The 16,670-nt window shown below is 42.7% G+C and overlaps 1 protein-coding gene across 3 annotated transcripts in view; it reads left to right on the top strand.

Moving 5' to 3' along the window:
* The window catches only part of SPTBN1 (spectrin beta, non-erythrocytic 1), a 195,735-nt gene extending 180,203 nt beyond the window's left edge, over positions 1–15,532 (top strand). For all 3 annotated transcript variants that reach the window (XM_045884987.3, XM_045884988.3, XM_045884989.1), the window contains 6 exons: positions 174–286; positions 973–1,036; positions 5,397–5,635; positions 6,892–7,065; positions 13,364–13,406; positions 14,216–15,532. In XM_045884987.3, coding sequence (XP_045740943.1) covers positions 174–286; positions 973–1,036; positions 5,397–5,635; positions 6,892–7,065; positions 13,364–13,406; positions 14,216–14,434 — 852 coding nt within the window. In that variant the 3' untranslated portion in view covers positions 14,435–15,532. The remainder of the gene's footprint in view (positions 1–173; positions 287–972; positions 1,037–5,396; positions 5,636–6,891; positions 7,066–13,363; positions 13,407–14,215) is intronic.
* Positions 15,533–16,670: the final 1,138 nt, after the last annotated feature.

Below are 16,670 nucleotides of genomic sequence, written 5' to 3'. Positions count from 1 at the left end.
CTGCAGTTCCTGTGATCCCAGTGCCGTCTTGCTGGGTGTCAGCCCTTCTGGTTGTCCAGCGCGATCCAGGGTAGAAAACTGAGGCAGGAGGGCTTTCTGGGTTCCTGAAGAACCCTTTCCTTAAAAGAGGCAGAGTTTGGGGCTCTGCTGAACATTGCTGTGTTTGCCCTCAGTTGGAGTTACTGGAAGTGCGCCGACAGCAAGAGGAAGAGGAGAGGAAGAGGCGGCCGCCCTCTCCCGAGCCGAGCACGAAGGCTTCTGAGGAGACTGAGTCCCAGCAGCAGTGGTGAGTCGTGGGCAGCCTGCACTGCTCACGTCTTAGCTTCCCTGACAAGTGAGGTTTGGGGATCATCTTTGCTAAGCTTGTGCTACACTAGGCCTCACCACATGCCCTTCTGTTAATTCTGTAGAGTATGTCAAATCTGTGTAGTCACCCCCGGATGACATCGGAGAACACAGACTTGTCCGAAGTGACGTTGCTGTGTAGGGCGGCAGAAGTGGGGTGTAGACAGCACCACTCCACTGCCTGCACACGCGTGCACACGCACACACTCGGAATTCCCATGTGACTAGTGGAGGGAGTGAACCACCCAGATTTCAGGCCACTGATTATGTGGTGATGCTTTTTGAAAGGTCTTCACATAAAGAACAGAAATTATTGTCTATTTCTGAAAAACTAATGACTATGCTGTGGTAAGAGCCCCGTGCCAACCCTGAATGCTGCCTGTACTGGGGGGAGAGGGCATGCCTGTGCTCCTGCTCTCTACCTAGACTTGGTTTGGAACACCTGAGAAGTTCCTAAAAAGAAATTGCATTACGTAAGAGGGGGTTGCATATGTTTTTCTGAGAGAAAGTCCGTAGTAAAATTGAGTGATGTTATTCTCCCTCATCATCTCTCTTTTTCCTCTTTTTCCTCCCTTTCCTTGCCTTCCCCTTCCCTCCTCTGCCCTCCCTCCCTGCTTTACCTAACAGGGATACTTCAAAAGGAGAGCAAGTTTCCCAGAACGGTTTGCCGGCTGAACAGGGATCGCCACGGGTTAGTTACCGCTCTCAAACCTACCAAAACTACAAAAACTTTAATAGCAGACGGACAGCCAGTGACCAGCCGTGGTCTGGACTGTGAAGTTCACTACCATTTGTCAAGAACCACTCTTTCCAAATCCTGTTGGTTTGACCTTTTGGCTTCCACTTCACCCACAGTGTTAAAATTTTTCCTTAATTCGTAGGCTTCCTTGGTTTCATATTTGTTTGCATTTAATTCATGTTTATTTGAGTCTATTAACTGATGGATACTCAGTTGCCTTAAAGCAACATACTTATTTTTTGTTTATTTATTGTGAGCTTTTTACTTTATTAAGATTTTACAGCGAAAGCCTTACATGAGTAATTGAAATTAAATGAGATTACAGCAAAATGAAGAAGAAAACTAGAATCCGACAGGTATGACACATCCAGTTATACTAACAGGGTGCAATACTGCGCTACACATACCCCCCCTTTACAGATGTCATTAACCTGCCATAATTTAATAGTAACTAGGAAGATTGGTGTATAAGGAAGGAGACTCTCAGTACTAAGATTAAAACCTTAAGTCAGCTGTGTCACATTCCATGAAGGATGCATTCATTTACTGAAAACGGAAAAAAAAAAAAGTGGGGGGTGGAGTTGGATCTACTTGGGAAGCTCTGTTAACTTTAGGCACAGAATCTGAAATGATTTTGAGACCCTTGGATTATGTATTACTTTTTCCAAATGAGTTCCTCCATTTTTTTCTGCCAAGACCTGAATTGAGAAATTGTGAGCTTACTTGCAGCAAGTAACACAGCCAGCCTCAGGGGGGAAGTGCCCGCTGACCCTGCTGCCACCTTGGTCCTGGTCACTGTCAGCACCGCCATGACACCCAGCATGGCAGGTGGCAGCAGTCCTCGGCAGGTTCCGGAAGCCTGCCTACCAGACTTCCGGGCCTCTCCATTCAGTCGATGACTTAAGGGTGTCAAACTGTTTAAATTTCTCAAACAAATGGAACAAAAGCCATTCTGGTTCACCCTGATTACTTGAACGCTGCACTTGGTGGACCACCCCTAGGAGCCGTTGGGACGCCGCCTGGCTTCAGAAGGAATTGTAGCGTCTGTGTAGACAGAAACTCCATTGTATGTCTCATACGGATCTTCTCGTTTTCATTTTCTTATGACTTTTTTTTGTGAGGTTCTCCAATAAGGAGTCTTTTTAGAATGGCATTGATCAGACCACCAGCAGGGATTGAAAATGTTTTAACAGAAATTCTATTCCTTAGGAATAAAAGCTTATGAAAGAGGTGATTTCCTGGTACTGATACAGACAGAACAAAACCAAATCCATACTACATCCAAGCCTTGTGAGACAGTCACTTGCTCATTTGCCATATTTAGATGTTAGTGGGATCAGAAACCTGTTTTGATATGTGTTTTCCATGAGTTAAGTCTGATTTGTCTTTTCATTTCATGATGCATGTCTTTTTTTTTTTTTCTTTTGTCAGGATAACATCATATAGCATCTTGTTTGTTTTTCCTTATTTCTATGTACATATCTATCTACTTGCGACTGTAGATGGGTATATAGATAGATGCCAAGCTTCTTATGTTCTGGGGGTAGTGTGCACCATTATTGGGTCTCTGCCTTAAAACGCACCAAAATTCATTTTAGAAAAAACTACTGCTTTATCTTTGGTCATTAGGGAGCCCTGATACGTGTTTCTGGCTCCAGATTCTGTGTCACTGATCTGTATGTATATATGTGATGTTTCCATATATATATGTTTAAATTTTATATTATCTGGAATGATACCCAGTTTTATCCTTTTTGTATTCAGAAGACCAAAAAAAAAAAAACACACACGGAAAGAGTGCAATGATGTTTTTGGCATTTGTTCTCATGCCTATTTTTATCTAGATTTTTAAATTGTAGCTTGCCAGAACAAGTTTTTTATTATAATTGGATTGGAAGAAGAAAAGCCTTTTCATTCTTTGGAGTTGTGGTGCAGAGACTCAAGTTAATGAACTTGAAAATAGTGTTGCTTTCATGCACTTAGAAAACCAATCAGGCGTTTCTTGTGCTACTAGTTGTCACGTTGCATTCGTGTTCACCTCCTGATTTAAAGATCTCAGGTGTACCCAGCCACTAAAGCACTCTGGACTAATCGCTAAAGAGAAGCAACGTGGGGGTTGGGGGGAGATTCACATGTATGATCATAGCACTATGATTTGCTTTTGATGTTTGTCTCTAGTGGTGTGTTGTCTGTTGGCATGCTTAAGCACATGTCCATTAAAAATCATTTTGTTCCTTTTATTTTCCTTGTTTTCTTGGTTTAGTGATTCATTTGCATAAACATTAATTATCTCTGCATACTGGTTTGGGGTTTTCTCTTTCCTTCTAACTCTAAAGAAAAAAATTTTTGCTGCAGAATTTCCCCCAGAAGAGGCTTCCCTGGCCTTGGCCCCCCTTGAAGTCTGCCCCAGGGCTAGAAACGTTAGCCTGTCAGCAGACACTGCTCCCTCCAGGTCCCTGCTGTCACCAGCAGTTTCCGAGCCACAGCTGCAGCACTAATTTTTTTTTAACCTGGTTTCTATACACACTAACCCTATGTCTCCCTAGACTCACACCTGGCATAGGCCTTTCAGACCAAACTCACACTTTCCCACCAGAAGTTTCCTGAAATTCCACACTAGAACAGATTTGTCAACTTTAAAATCCACTCACTTCCTTTGGACTCAGGGTTTTGTTTTTTGGTGGTCATTTCCCCTCCTGCATCTCTCCTTTAAAAGTGAAAGGAAAGAGAAATATGGAAATAGCCTGTTGCTCATAAGCACACATCTACAGGGTGTCACTTAGGAGGCCAGGATAATCACATGTCCATCCTCCTCCCCCATGCCTTCCTTGCCCTAAGAGTCCCATTTCCCACATTGCTGTGTGGGTAAAGGGCTCCAGTCAAAAACACCCTTAAATTGCAAAGCCTCTGGTCTTACCCTGAACCCTGATGCTGACAGTGATAGTCTGTATAGATGGAAGAGAAGCTCATGACTCCCACCCCGCCACTTAGCTAAGGCCTAAACAAGTGATCCTGTTCCCAAGAGTTGACATATCTGAGTGTCAAAGCAGTGGTGGTTGTTCTCCCATTTCTCCTGTTGAAGTTGTTGCTGCTAACTTGTCATTTTGGTTCTGGGCAGCAGTGGTGGGGGACGTATCTAATGAACGTTGCCATTGACACCTCCATGTTTGTCCGTGTACGAGGGGTGCAGGTTGTCTGTAACCCACTAAAGTGTCAGCCACACCCAGCTTTAGTAACTTGCTAATCCTGCGCCCTGGGTGTATCAGCCAGGGCCGAGACAGTTGATGATGGTACACAGTTGATGGTACACAGGCTGAAAGCGATAATGAGCCGAGACCCTACTGCATTTCCAAAGCCGAAAAGCCCCGAGGGTCACAATATAAATGAGCTTGGGAAGGAACAGCTCCCGAAGACGTCTCCAGCCTGACAGTCAGAGCCGCGGGAAGTCTGGCTGTGTCTGGGCTTTCTCGTCTCAGTGCGGCAAGGCACCGTGATCAACCAACACGTGATGGGGAAGGCCCTGGTTCTGTCTGTGTTTGGGGGTAAATAGCCTTGTGGTGTTGAGTGACTGTGATTGGCTTTTCCGGCTCCTTTAACACCAACTACAACCCACTCACGATACAACTCCGGCAGATGTGGTTAAATTGATGTTTGTTGACTTGCCTCAATTCCTTCCAGCTCTTAAGTTCCAAAGTCTAACTGGGATGGTAGATGTGAAATGCATGATTGTTGTCCTAATTTCTGCATGTTTTATGACGATGTGTTGAGGGGCGGGGGAGGAGAGCCGGAGAGCATTTTCAGAAACCGGAGGTCTTTCCTTGTCTTACTCTGGGGGAATGCTGTGTAGTTCTGATAGAGTCATCTGTCGGTCTGTTTGTGAATGCCCTTTCGCTTAAACTTCCAGCTCTTCTGGTGACGTCCTTGGTTGTAAGGTGGCTGCTGTATAACGTCCACTCTCTCATATTTAATACGTGTGATTGTTCCTGTCGTCCTTTTGTTTTTAAAGTAACCCTAAGAGGAAAATGATCTGAGTTACATTAGAGAAAATGGATTGATCCGAGGAACAGAGTGCAGTAAAACTCATCCTGGCATTTCGCTTTTCTCCCTTCCCCATAAGCGGGCGGGCATTAATCCCTCCCCACCTTCTAATGTCCTTGGTGTCCCGCTGGCTTTGTGGGATGTTGCAATGGTTTTACTGTACTGCCTCCATCTGTGCCCGGCATTTATACACAGCCACGTGTGCGAGTCAGAGCGTATGTGGTCACCCCTGTGGCTCACAGGGTTCGCTGAATGGCCTCTCCACTGTCCCTAGATGGCAGAAGCGGTGGACACAAGTGAAATGGTCAACGGCGCCGCCGAGCAGAGAACAAGCTCAAAGGAGTCCAGCCCCATCCCCTCCCCCACCTCGGACCGCAAAGCCAAGGCCGCCCTCCCGGCCCAGGGTGCTGCCACCTTGCCGGCCAGAACCCAGGAGACACCTTCAGCCCAGATGGAAGGCTTCCTGAATCGGAAGCACGAGTGGGAGGCTCACAATAAGAAAGCCTCGAGCAGGTGAGAGCAGCGAAGGCTGAGGCCACCGCCTCAGGAGATGGGAAGTCAGCCCAGCCCGTTCAAGGTCGGCAAGCCAAGGTCGGAGCACCCGCTTGCCGCTTGGAAAGCCGGGGAGTGGGCGCTGGTGAAATCCATTATTCTTAGCTTCCTGGGCGTCACTTTTTTCTTGGGACTGACATTGGAAAGCGGGAGGAGAGTGCTTTTGATCCACTGAGAGAAGGAAGGTTAATTAAGCGTGGATGGGAATAGCAAAAAGGGGACTTAGTAATTCTTCCTGAGAAGAAATGTGCTAGGCAGAGGTTGGAGAATTTCCCTAAAGTGAAGTGTTCTTCCTTGTGGGATTTTTTTTTTTTTTTAAGACATTCATTTCCCCGGCCTTATCTCCATATCTGTGTTTATTTCACTGCCTCCCAATAGGCCCTACTTTTATTAATAATCTCTTTTATAAATGAGGAAATGGCGGCCCTGTGTGGTGGAAAAAAAACTCACTCTTCAGAAACATGGTATATGGCAAAGCCCGGGTGAAATTCTTACCTGATTCCAAAGCCAGTGTGCTTAACCAATGATCCCTTCTGCCTGGGACCACCATGTACAGTTGTACAGGTTGTACATTAGACCAGGAAATCCCCATCTCAGAGCTGCCACCCACATTGAGTACAACATAAATTTTTATGTTAATCTAGGTAGGTGGCAGTACAGTGTCTTCTGATAAAAATCAATATATCATGACAGTTTGCCATATCATGGGGGAAAGGCTGTCTTTTTTCTGATTCATCCAGAGGTACTACCAGTGCTAATGGCCCTGGATCTGCCTCCCTGTCAGGTTGCCAAGCCCCATCAGGATTAAAACTGAGGTGGAAGAGTTAGGTGTTTCAGGACAGGCATGTTTCAGATGAGGAGTCTGCCCTGTACGGCATTACCACAAGAGGGTACTACAGCAAAGAGAACCAACCCCAATAAAAATCTTTCCCGTCAGAGCCAGGAGTACCTTTATGTAATAGAAGAGGGCAGCATGTTTTTCCCCAAACTCAGAGCATCACCTGCCCTCAATCACCTGCCACTGGATGAATGTGGACACTATCCCAGCAGTCTGTGGAGGAATTTTGTTTTCTTGTTTAGTTTTAGCAGAATTTAGGAAAGGCTTTTAACAAGGGGTCACACCACGTGGTGTGTGGATCGTTTGCATATTAATCACATCCTTAATTCTTTACAGGAGTGTGGTCTAGAACCCTGACATTCCTTTCTTTACTGCTCAGGTCCTGGCACAATGTTTATTGTGTCATAAATAACCAAGAAATGGGTTTCTACAAAGATGCAAAGACGGCTGCCTCTGGAATCCCCTACCACAGCGAGGTCCCTGTGAGTTTGAAAGAAGCCATCTGTGAAGTGGCCCTTGATTACAAGAAGAAGAAACACGTGTTCAAGCTGAGGTGAGAGGGGCCCCGTTTCTTGGTTGCGGAGAGTAGGTGTATTTTCACTCTTGGGGTTGGTTTTCCCAGGCAGGTACTGTGATCAGTCGGTTCTTCCTCTCTGCCATTTAAAAAAAATCACCAATGAAACTTGTGTGGTTTGTCCCATGTCTCGGTTAGGATCTTTAGGGACTGTGGCCAGTCACCAGTCTCCCTGTGGTTCATGGCACAGCTCAGCCTTGAAGACAATGAGCTTTTGTTTTGATAAGCTGGAACTTACTGTTCCTTAAGACAAGGTGAGCTGTTCACATTTTAAGGGAAACGTAGAAAAATAGTTTACCCATTTTTGCAGCTTATCCAGACCCAGGAGTTGCTATTCTTTGCCCACAAGTTATGTGGAGCTGGGTCAAGTGAGTCATCCTGGAGCTGGATGGAGATAAACAGGAAGTGCATGTGTGGGACCTGGGTCTTTCTGCTCCCCTGGCTTGCCCAGCAGATGTTCCAGCTGTTTCTGGAACCATCTAGTTCCACATGTCTCTGGCTTGTAGAACACATACACCTCCCTCAGAGTGGATCCAGGCTCAGAAGTTCTTATACTTAGAAATAGGCAGAAAAGCCGTTTCATCTTGAAAAATATAGAAAGTAGGGACGCCTGGGTGGCTCAGTCGTTAAGCGTCTGCCTTCGGCTCAGGTCATGATCCCAGGGTCCTGGGATCGAGTCCCGCATCGGGCTCCCTGCTCCGCGGGAGGCCTACTTCTCCCTCTCCCACTCCCTCTGCTTGTGCTCTCTCTCTCTCTCTGACAAATAAAATCTTAAAAAAAAAAAAAAATGTATAAAGTAAATATGTCCGTGGTTAGAATGTTAATTAGTTTAAAACTAATTTGATCTGTGGCTTTGGGACCTGAAAAACTTTGGTCTTCAGTTAGACATTTGTGTCCTGTCGGTTGCACTAGGCCACGGACTGCAAATGAGCATTTCAAAAGGTGTGACTTTTTGAGCTCTTTCAAGGAGCACCGGAGGCAGGCTCTTCAGGACTTGGAGTCCTTTACACTGCGTGAAATAAGGTGCAAACAGCCTGGCTCCCCGGCTGCCTCCCTCCTTTCTTCTCCCTCCATGCAGCTTCAGAGGGTCCAGGTTCTGGCAGAGGGCACTTACCTTCCTCCCCACCAGGAACACCCCTTCCTCTGTACCGCAGTGAAGTGAATGAGTAGCCCTCCAAGCCAGTGACTCTCCAGTGTCCTAGGGATGGCCTTGCGGGACAGTTTTCTTTTACTCCCTACCATGTAAGAAGGGAAATCTAGGAGACTTTTTCTGTATGTCTATTTAAAAATTCTGGTATTTGTAAATGGGGGGATATAAGGCTCTGTAGCAGAATTTCAAAAGGACTCATACTTTTTTTAATTGCAGTATAATTAACATATAGTGTTTTATTAGTTACCCAGCACACAGTATAGTGATTCCATGATCCTATACATGACTCAGTGCTCATCACGATAAGTGTCCTCTTAATCCCCCTCACCTATTTCACCCATCCACCCATCTCAAACAATACTCAAGAGTCTATTTTTTGTCTGTCTCTTTTCTTTGTTCATTTGTTTTGTTTCTTAAATTTCACTTAGCATTTTGTAGATGCATCCATGTTGTTGCAGATGCCAAGATTTCATTCTTTTTTATGGCTAAGTAATACTACAGTGTGTGTGTGTAAATACATATATACAACATCTTCTTTATCTGTTCATCTGTTGGATGGACACTTGGGCTGCTTTCATAATGTGGCTTTTGTAAATAATGTTGCAGTGAACACAGGTGTGCATAGATGTTTTTGAATTAATGTTTTCTCTTTCTTTGGTTGAATACCCAGTAGTTGAATTACTGGATCATGTGGTAATTCTGTTTTTAATTTTTTGAGGAAACCTCCATACTGTTTTCCAGAGTGGCTGCACCAGTTTGCATTCCCACCAACAGTGCACAAGGGTTCCTTTTTCTTCACATCCTCACCAACACTTTTTGTTTCTTGTGTTTATGATTTTAGCCATTCTGACAGGTGTGAAGTGACATCTCATTGTAATTTTGATTTGTATTTCCCTGATGATGAGTGGTGATGAGCATCTTTTCATGTGTCTGTTGGCCATCTCTGTGTCTTCTTTGGACAAATGTCTGTTTATGTCTTCTGCCTATTTTTTTAATTGGATTATTTGGGTTTCTTGGTATTGAGTTGTATAAGTTCTTTATTTTTTTTAAAGATGTATTTATTTTGAGAGTTAGAGAGCACGAGCAGGAGGGGCAGAGAGAGAGGGAGAGAGAGACTCTTAAGCTGACTCCAGGCTGAGCGTGGACCCTGATGTGGGCTCAATCTCAACAACCCTGAGATTTTGACCTGAGCTGAAACCAAGAGTCAGACACTTAACTGCGCCACTTAGGCGCCCCACTTCTTTATGTATTTGGATACGAACCCCTTATGGGATTTGTCATTTGCAAATATCTTCTCCCATTCAGGAGTTTGTCCTTTAGTTTTCTTTTTGTTTTTGTTTTTTTTTGTTTTTTTTTAAATTTTATTTATTTATTTGACAGAGAGAGACAGCGAGAGAGGGAACACAAGCAGGGGGAGTAGGAGAGGGAGAAGCAGGCTTCCCGCAGAGCAGGGAGCCCAATGCGGGGCTCAATCCCAGGACTCTGGGATCATGACCTGAGCCGAAGGCAGACGCTTAACCGACTGAGCCATCCAGGCGCCCCTGTCCTTTAGTTTTGTTCATTGTTTCCTTTGCTGTGCAGAAGCTTTTTATTTTGATGTAATCCCAATAGTTTGTTTTTGCTTTTGTTTTCCCTTGCTTCAGGAGACGTATCTAGAAAAACGTTGCTACAGCTAATATCAGAGAAAGTACTGCCTGTGTTCTCTTCTAGGATTTTTATGGTTTCATTGGTTTTACTGGTTTCATTGAGGTCCTTAATTCATTTTGAGTTTATTTTTGTGTATGGTGTGCGAAAGTGGTCCAGTTTCATTCTTTTGCACATTGTTGTCCAGTTTTCCCAACAGCATTTTTGAAGAGACTTTTTCCCCCATTGCATATTCTTGCCTCCCTTATCAAAGTTTAATGACCATATAATTGTGGATTTATTTCTGGGTTTTCTGTTCTATTCCATTGATCTGTGAGTCTTTTTGTGCCCGTACCATACTATTTTGATTACTACAGCTCTATAATATTACTTGAAGTCTGGAATTGTGATACCTCCCATTGTCTTGTTCTTTTTCAAGATTGCTTGGCTGTTAAGGGTCTTTTGTTGTTCCATACAAATTTTAGGATTGTTTGTTCTAGTTCTTTGAAAAATGCTGTTGGTATTTTGATAGGGATTGCATTATATGGACATTAACAGTATTTGTTTCCCCAGTCCATCAGCACGGAATATCTTTCCATTTATTTGTGTCATCTTTAGTTTCTTTCATCAGCCTTTTGTAGTTTTCAGAGTCTTTTAACCTCCTTGGTTAAATTTACTTCTAGCTATTTTATTATTTTTGGTGTAATTGTAAATGGGACTTCTTTTTTTAAGATTTTATTTTTAAGTAATCTCTACCCCCAACATGGGGTTTGAACCCACGGCCCCAAGATCAACAGTCCCATGCTCTTCCGACAGCCAATCAGGCGTCCTGGGACTGTTTTCTTAATTTCTCTTTCTGCTGCTTCATTATTCCTGTATAGAAATGCAACATATTTCTTTATATTAGTTTTTGTATCTTGAACCTTAGTGAACTCATTTATCAGCTCTAGTAAGTATTTGTTGGAGACCTTATTGTTTTCTATATATGTAGCATCATGTCATCTGTAGATAGTGACCGTTTTACTTATTCCTTATCAATTTGGATGTCTTTTATGTCTTTTTGTTTTCTGATTGCTATAGCTAGGACTTCTAGTTCTGTGTTGAATAGCTGTAGTAAGAGCAGACATCCTCGTCTTGTTCCTGACCGTAGGGGAAAAAGCTCTCAGTTTTTCCCCATTGAGGATGATGTTAACTGTGGGGTTTTCATAGATGGCCTTTATTGTGTTGATGTATGTTCCCTCTAAACCTACTTTTGTTTGTTTGTTGTGTTCTTTTTTTAAGTAGGCCCCAGTAGGGGCTTGAACTCATGACCCTGATTTCAGGAGTTACACACTCCACTGACTGAGCCAGCTGGGGCCCCGAAACCTATTTTATTGAGGGATTTTATCATGACAGATGGCTGTACTTTTTCAAATGTTTTTTCTCATCTATTGAAATGATCATAAAGTTTTTGTCCTTTCTCTTGTTGATATGATGTATCACATTGATTGATTTGAATATTGAACCCTTGCATCCCAGGAGTAAATCTCACTTGGTCATGGTGGTTTTTATAATGTATTGTAGATTTGGTTTGCTAATATTTTGTTGAGTTTTTTTGCATCTGTGTTCATCAGAGGTGTTGTCCTGAGTTCTCTTTTTTTGTAGTGTCTTGATCTGGTTTTGGTATCAGGATCATGCTGGCTTCACAGGATGAATTTGGAAGCTTTCCTTCCTCTTTTATTTTTGGGAATAGTTTGAGAAGAAGAAGTATTAACTCTTCTTTAAGTGTTGGTCAAATTTACCTGTGAAGTCACCTGGTCCTGGCCTTCTGTTTTTGGGAGTTTTTTGATTACTGACTCAATTTCTTTGCTGGTAATCAGTCTGTTCAAATTTTCTATTTCTTCTGATTCAGTTTTAGAAGGTTATGTGCTTCTAGGAATTTGTCCATTTCTTCTAGCTTGTCCAATTTGTTGGCATGTAAGTTTTCATAATATTCTCTTAAAATCCTTTTTCTGTGGCATCAGCTATTTCTCATCTTTCATTTCTGATTTTGTTAATTGAGGTTTTTTTTTTAAAGAATCTGGCTAAAGGTTTATCAATTTTGTTGATCTTTATGAGAAACCAGCTTCTGGTTTCATTGATCTGTTACATTATTTCTTTATTTATTTTTTCTTCTTTAATCTTTTTTTCCTTCCTTCTACTGGTTTAGGGTTTTGTTTGTTCTTTTTCTCAGTCTTTTAGGTGTAAGGTTAGGTTGTTTATTTGAGATTTTTCTTGCTTTTTGAGGTAGTCCTGTATTGCTATAAACTTCCCACTCAGTGTCTCATAGTTTTTAGACTTTGTTTTTTCATTTTCATTTGTCTTCCTGGATGTTTTGATTTCCTCTTTGATTTCTTGTTTGACCCATTCATTGTTTAGTAGCATGTTATTTAATCTCCATGTATTTGTGTTCTTTCTAGATTTTTTCTTAGGTTGATTTCTAGTTTCATAGCATTGTAGTCAGAAATCATGCATGATACGACTTTGATCTTTTTTAATTTGTTGAGACTTGTTTTGTGGCCTAATATGTGATCTTTCCTGGAGAGTGTTTCATGTGCACTTGAAAAGAATGTGCATTCCATTGTTTCAGGATGGAATGTTCTGAATATATCTGTTAGATCACTCTGGTCTAATGTGTCATCAAAACCAGTTTCCTTGTTGATTTTTTGTTTGGATGATCTATTACTGTATTACTATTGATTACTTCCTTTATATACTGCTTTATGTATTTGGGCGCTGCCATGTGGGTGCATAAGTATTTACAGTTGTTACATCTTCATGTCAGATTGTTCCCTTAATGATTATGTAGTGAAAAGACTCATAATTTTTATTCTTAATGTTTTATTTTTTTAAAGATTTTATTTGAGAGAGCACAGCGTGGGAGGGGGAGGAGGGGCAGAGGGAGAGGGACAAGCAGACTCCCTGCTGATCCAGGACCCTGGGATAATGACCTGAAGACTCATCATTTTTTTTTAAAGATTTTATTTGTTTATTTGACAGCATACAAGCAGGGGGAGCAGGAGAGGGAGAAACAGACTTCTGCTGAGCAGGAAGTCTGACATGGGGGTTGATCCCACAACCCTGGGATCATGACCTGCGCCAAAGGCAGATGCTTAACCAACTAATCCACCCAGGCACCCCAGGACTCATCATTTTTAAAGCATTATATCTTGAATTCAGTTTAGAGCATTGATTAGACATTCAAGTGGCCTTTGCCACAGTAAAGCCAGACGTTGATATGTTTGGGACATTTTGATCCTTCCAGTGGATTGAAACATTAAGTTTTTGTGTATATTATACTGGCCCAAGAATATATATTGGGCCTTTGTGGGTCCTGGGCAAAGCTGGTGATGCATGCAGAGCTCTGATGGGCATTTCTGGTAGGATTCCCCTGGCCTGCTTATGTCCCTCATAGGTTTTGGGAATTTGAGGGTTTTGTTTTTTCCTAAGTCAAATTGTGACTGACTTTCTTCCTTCAACTTACAGACTAAATGATGGCAATGAGTACCTCTTCCAAGCCAAAGATGATGTAAGTTTTTAAGATTCATTTCTCTCAATACTTGGGCTTTTGCAAATATTTATTGGCACAATAAGCTTTATTTACAGTGTTTCATATATAAGTAATCATCAGTCATGGCTTCTCGTATCTGGTCTCCTCAGTCACTAACAACTGGAAGGCGTTCAGTTCTCCTTATATCGCTAAGAGGCAGAATGGCATCTTACTGTCTCCCTGCTGTGTTAGGAGGGCTAGTGCAAGGACCCTGAAGTTGATGGAGGAAAACTTGCGCACCCCTCGCAGTGGATGAGGCACAGTGGGGTGGTCCTGGGACAGGATGTGGATCTTGAAGTCCAGTCAGGGGCCTCCCTGCGGCACTCCACTGTCTTCAAGCAACCATTTCATGGTTGTACTTCTTACAGGGAGAGAGGGTCTTCTGATGAGAAAGCAATGTGTGTAGTGCTTTAGATTTGAAAAACCAACTTATACTAAATTCATGCAGGGTTATATGTCAAATATACTTCAATTTTTTAAGAAAAGTAAAAGAAAAGGGTGCATCCCACCAATGGAAACCAGTCTTCTCATTCTTCCAAGTTTGTAGGACCACATACTAGATGGGTGACTTTCAGGTCTTATAAACCAAATTCTCGTGAGAGTTGAACCATGTTCACTCTGCTAAGGGTCATTTGGGAACTGCTTGCCTCTCAGCCAGATGCTCCCGTGGGCTAGATGCACTGTTCCCAAGCCTTCCGACCAACGGAGGCACATGTTTGGGCAGGTGAAGTGAAGGTGTTTTGAGCCCATCCCTCTTGGCTGAGTCTCACCTGTGGTCCTTTGTCCAGGAGGAAATGAACACATGGATCCAGGCCATCTCCTCTGCCATCTCCTCCGATAAACATGAGGTGTCCGCCAGCACGCAGAGCACGCCAGCATCTAGCCGGGCACAGACCTTGCCCACCAGCGTCGTCACCATCACCAGCGAGTCTAGCCCTGGCAAGCGGGAGAAAGACAAAGAGAAAGACAAGGAGAAGCGGTTCAGCATTTTTGGCAAAAAGAAATGAACTCCTTTCCTTCACCTCCTGCCCTTCTCTTACCTTTTCAGTGAAACTCCAGCATGCAAGCTCAGAACCAACACATTATTCTCTGTGCCTAATGTTCTTCAATGTGGTTGATTTTTTTTTTAATTTATAGAGCATTTCTGGGGGGGTGGGGGAAATACACCTAAATACTTTATCTCCAAGTTACAAAAGTTTGAGGTGCAGAGGGAAGACCAGATTTTTTTTAATGAAATTATATAGATTAGATCTCAATATTTAAACTGTTCCTCAATTTTGTGAGGCTGCGTTGGAAATAACCCGCCTCTAGTGCTGTTGGTATGCAAGGCAGCGGTGCTTAAACAATATTTCCTGTGCTCACTAGAGACAAAATGTACCAATTTCCTGACACCATTCTCTTCCATTTATTTCCAGTGGTTACCTTGAGTCTCAACTATTAGAAGTGCCCATGACGGGTCTAACCTTGATTAAACAGATCGTGTATTATGATCTCGCTGCCGCCACAGTGCAGCTCCATGTTGAATCTACAGACCAAACTGTTTGTATCTGGCATCACTTACTAACACCTGACATGCAGCTTTTCTGCATCACCTGCAAGGACAGTTCAGAATGTCGGTATACCGGTATATGAGAAGGAATAGAAAATGGATACTGTTTTAAATAATCTGTAATTTCAATTTTTTTTTTTGCCGAAATACATTATATTGTATGTTTGAGATAATTCTAGTACAAAGTATAATAAAACTAGATGTATAATAAAACCCTTTAAATCATTGGTAAGTGTTACAAGTGGAACTGAAGCATTTACTGGACAAAGTAATGTTACTCTAATGGTTACTTGCTCGTGCGTTGCCACACTGTTATAATTTGCTTCATTACCTTGCTATTTGATACATAGTGTGCATTTCTTTGTCACTGTAACGATTGTAATGACAAATTTTCATCTTACTGCACAATCAAAATGGCATCGATAGGAATGAACTCCAGAGGCTGGGCCTGAGCAGGGGGGTGGTCGCTCAGGCCTGGCGCTCAGTCGTATGACCTGTACCTCTCAACTTCTGCCCTGTTAAATATATGCTATGTCATTAAATGCTTTTAAATCTAGCACGGCGGGTAATTGTTGTCTTTTCTGTCCTGCGTGCATGCCATGTAGAGAAACTGCAAAGCCAGAGATAGCAAATGGGAAACATTAGACCATCCATCCGGGTTCCTGTTTTGTGTTCTTGCGTGTGTGTGTGGTGCACCAGCTTTGAAAACTACAGCAAACAGAATAATAAATACGAGATGTTTTGCAGCTACGCATCCAGATTTTATCTTTTATTTATGAAAAAGTTAACAGAGAACTTGCTAAACCTGAGTTCTGAGGAAGGCGTTGGCAAACTTTTTCTGTAAAGGGCCACAGACGGCAAATATTTTAGGCTTTGTGGGCTAGACTCTGTGGAAGCTGCTTATCGTGGAATACAGAGGCAGCCATTGATGATAGGTGAAGGAAGGGGCATGACTGTGTTCTAGTAAAACTTTATGGACACAGGAATTTTATGTAATCTTGACATGCTGTATAATATTCTAATTAAAAAAAAAAACTTTAAAATCTGTTGTATAGAGATCATACAAAAAACAGATGACAGGCCAGATTTGGCCCATGAGCCCATTCAGCAATATCAGCATAGGATCACAGGTTAGATATGCATGTTATACTTGTCCCTTTTTTATCTGGGTACATTGACTCCAGACCATTTGCATGTTTTCTTACACAGAGCAGCACGGGATGCTAGTATTACGGGTTTTCAGTAAGCTGTTCCACAGAGGCCCATGCCTAATGCGATGTCAGTCCTGGGCTCCACAGTTGACTGGCATTGGGGATTTCTGTAACCCCAGAAACAGACCTTGCCATCTCTCACCCTTTCCTCTCTCATGCACCCAAGGCCATTTATCTTCGTGTGCCCTTGCCCTTTCTTGCCTTCCGTAAGATTGGAATCACGTCTCAACAGATGATCCTCTCACCAAAATGTTTCATTAAGAAAAAGCATCTTGGAAAATAACCACGATTGACAACATCCTACTCGACAAAGCCAGCCAGATGGCAGGCAAGACACACTCAAAAGGAAAATAACCAGCAATTCCAGAATCCCATAAAAAGGTACATATGCATGGACTATTTTGCACATAGTTCCAGAGGCTCACAGATCCCTGACTATGCAACTTGGGTTTGGGGGTACTTGCTCTCCTTACTGCACTTGCT

The sequence above is a fragment of the Mirounga angustirostris genome, unplaced genomic scaffold, assembly GCF_029215605.1.
Source record: "Mirounga angustirostris isolate CCGP_5_RB_7025 unplaced genomic scaffold, mMirAng1.0.hap1 SCAF_10, whole genome shotgun sequence".
Taxonomy (NCBI): Eukaryota; Metazoa; Chordata; class Mammalia; order Carnivora; family Phocidae; genus Mirounga; species Mirounga angustirostris.
The sequence above is the reverse complement of the archived record's forward strand: the minus strand, read 5'-3'. Positions and strand labels throughout refer to the sequence as shown.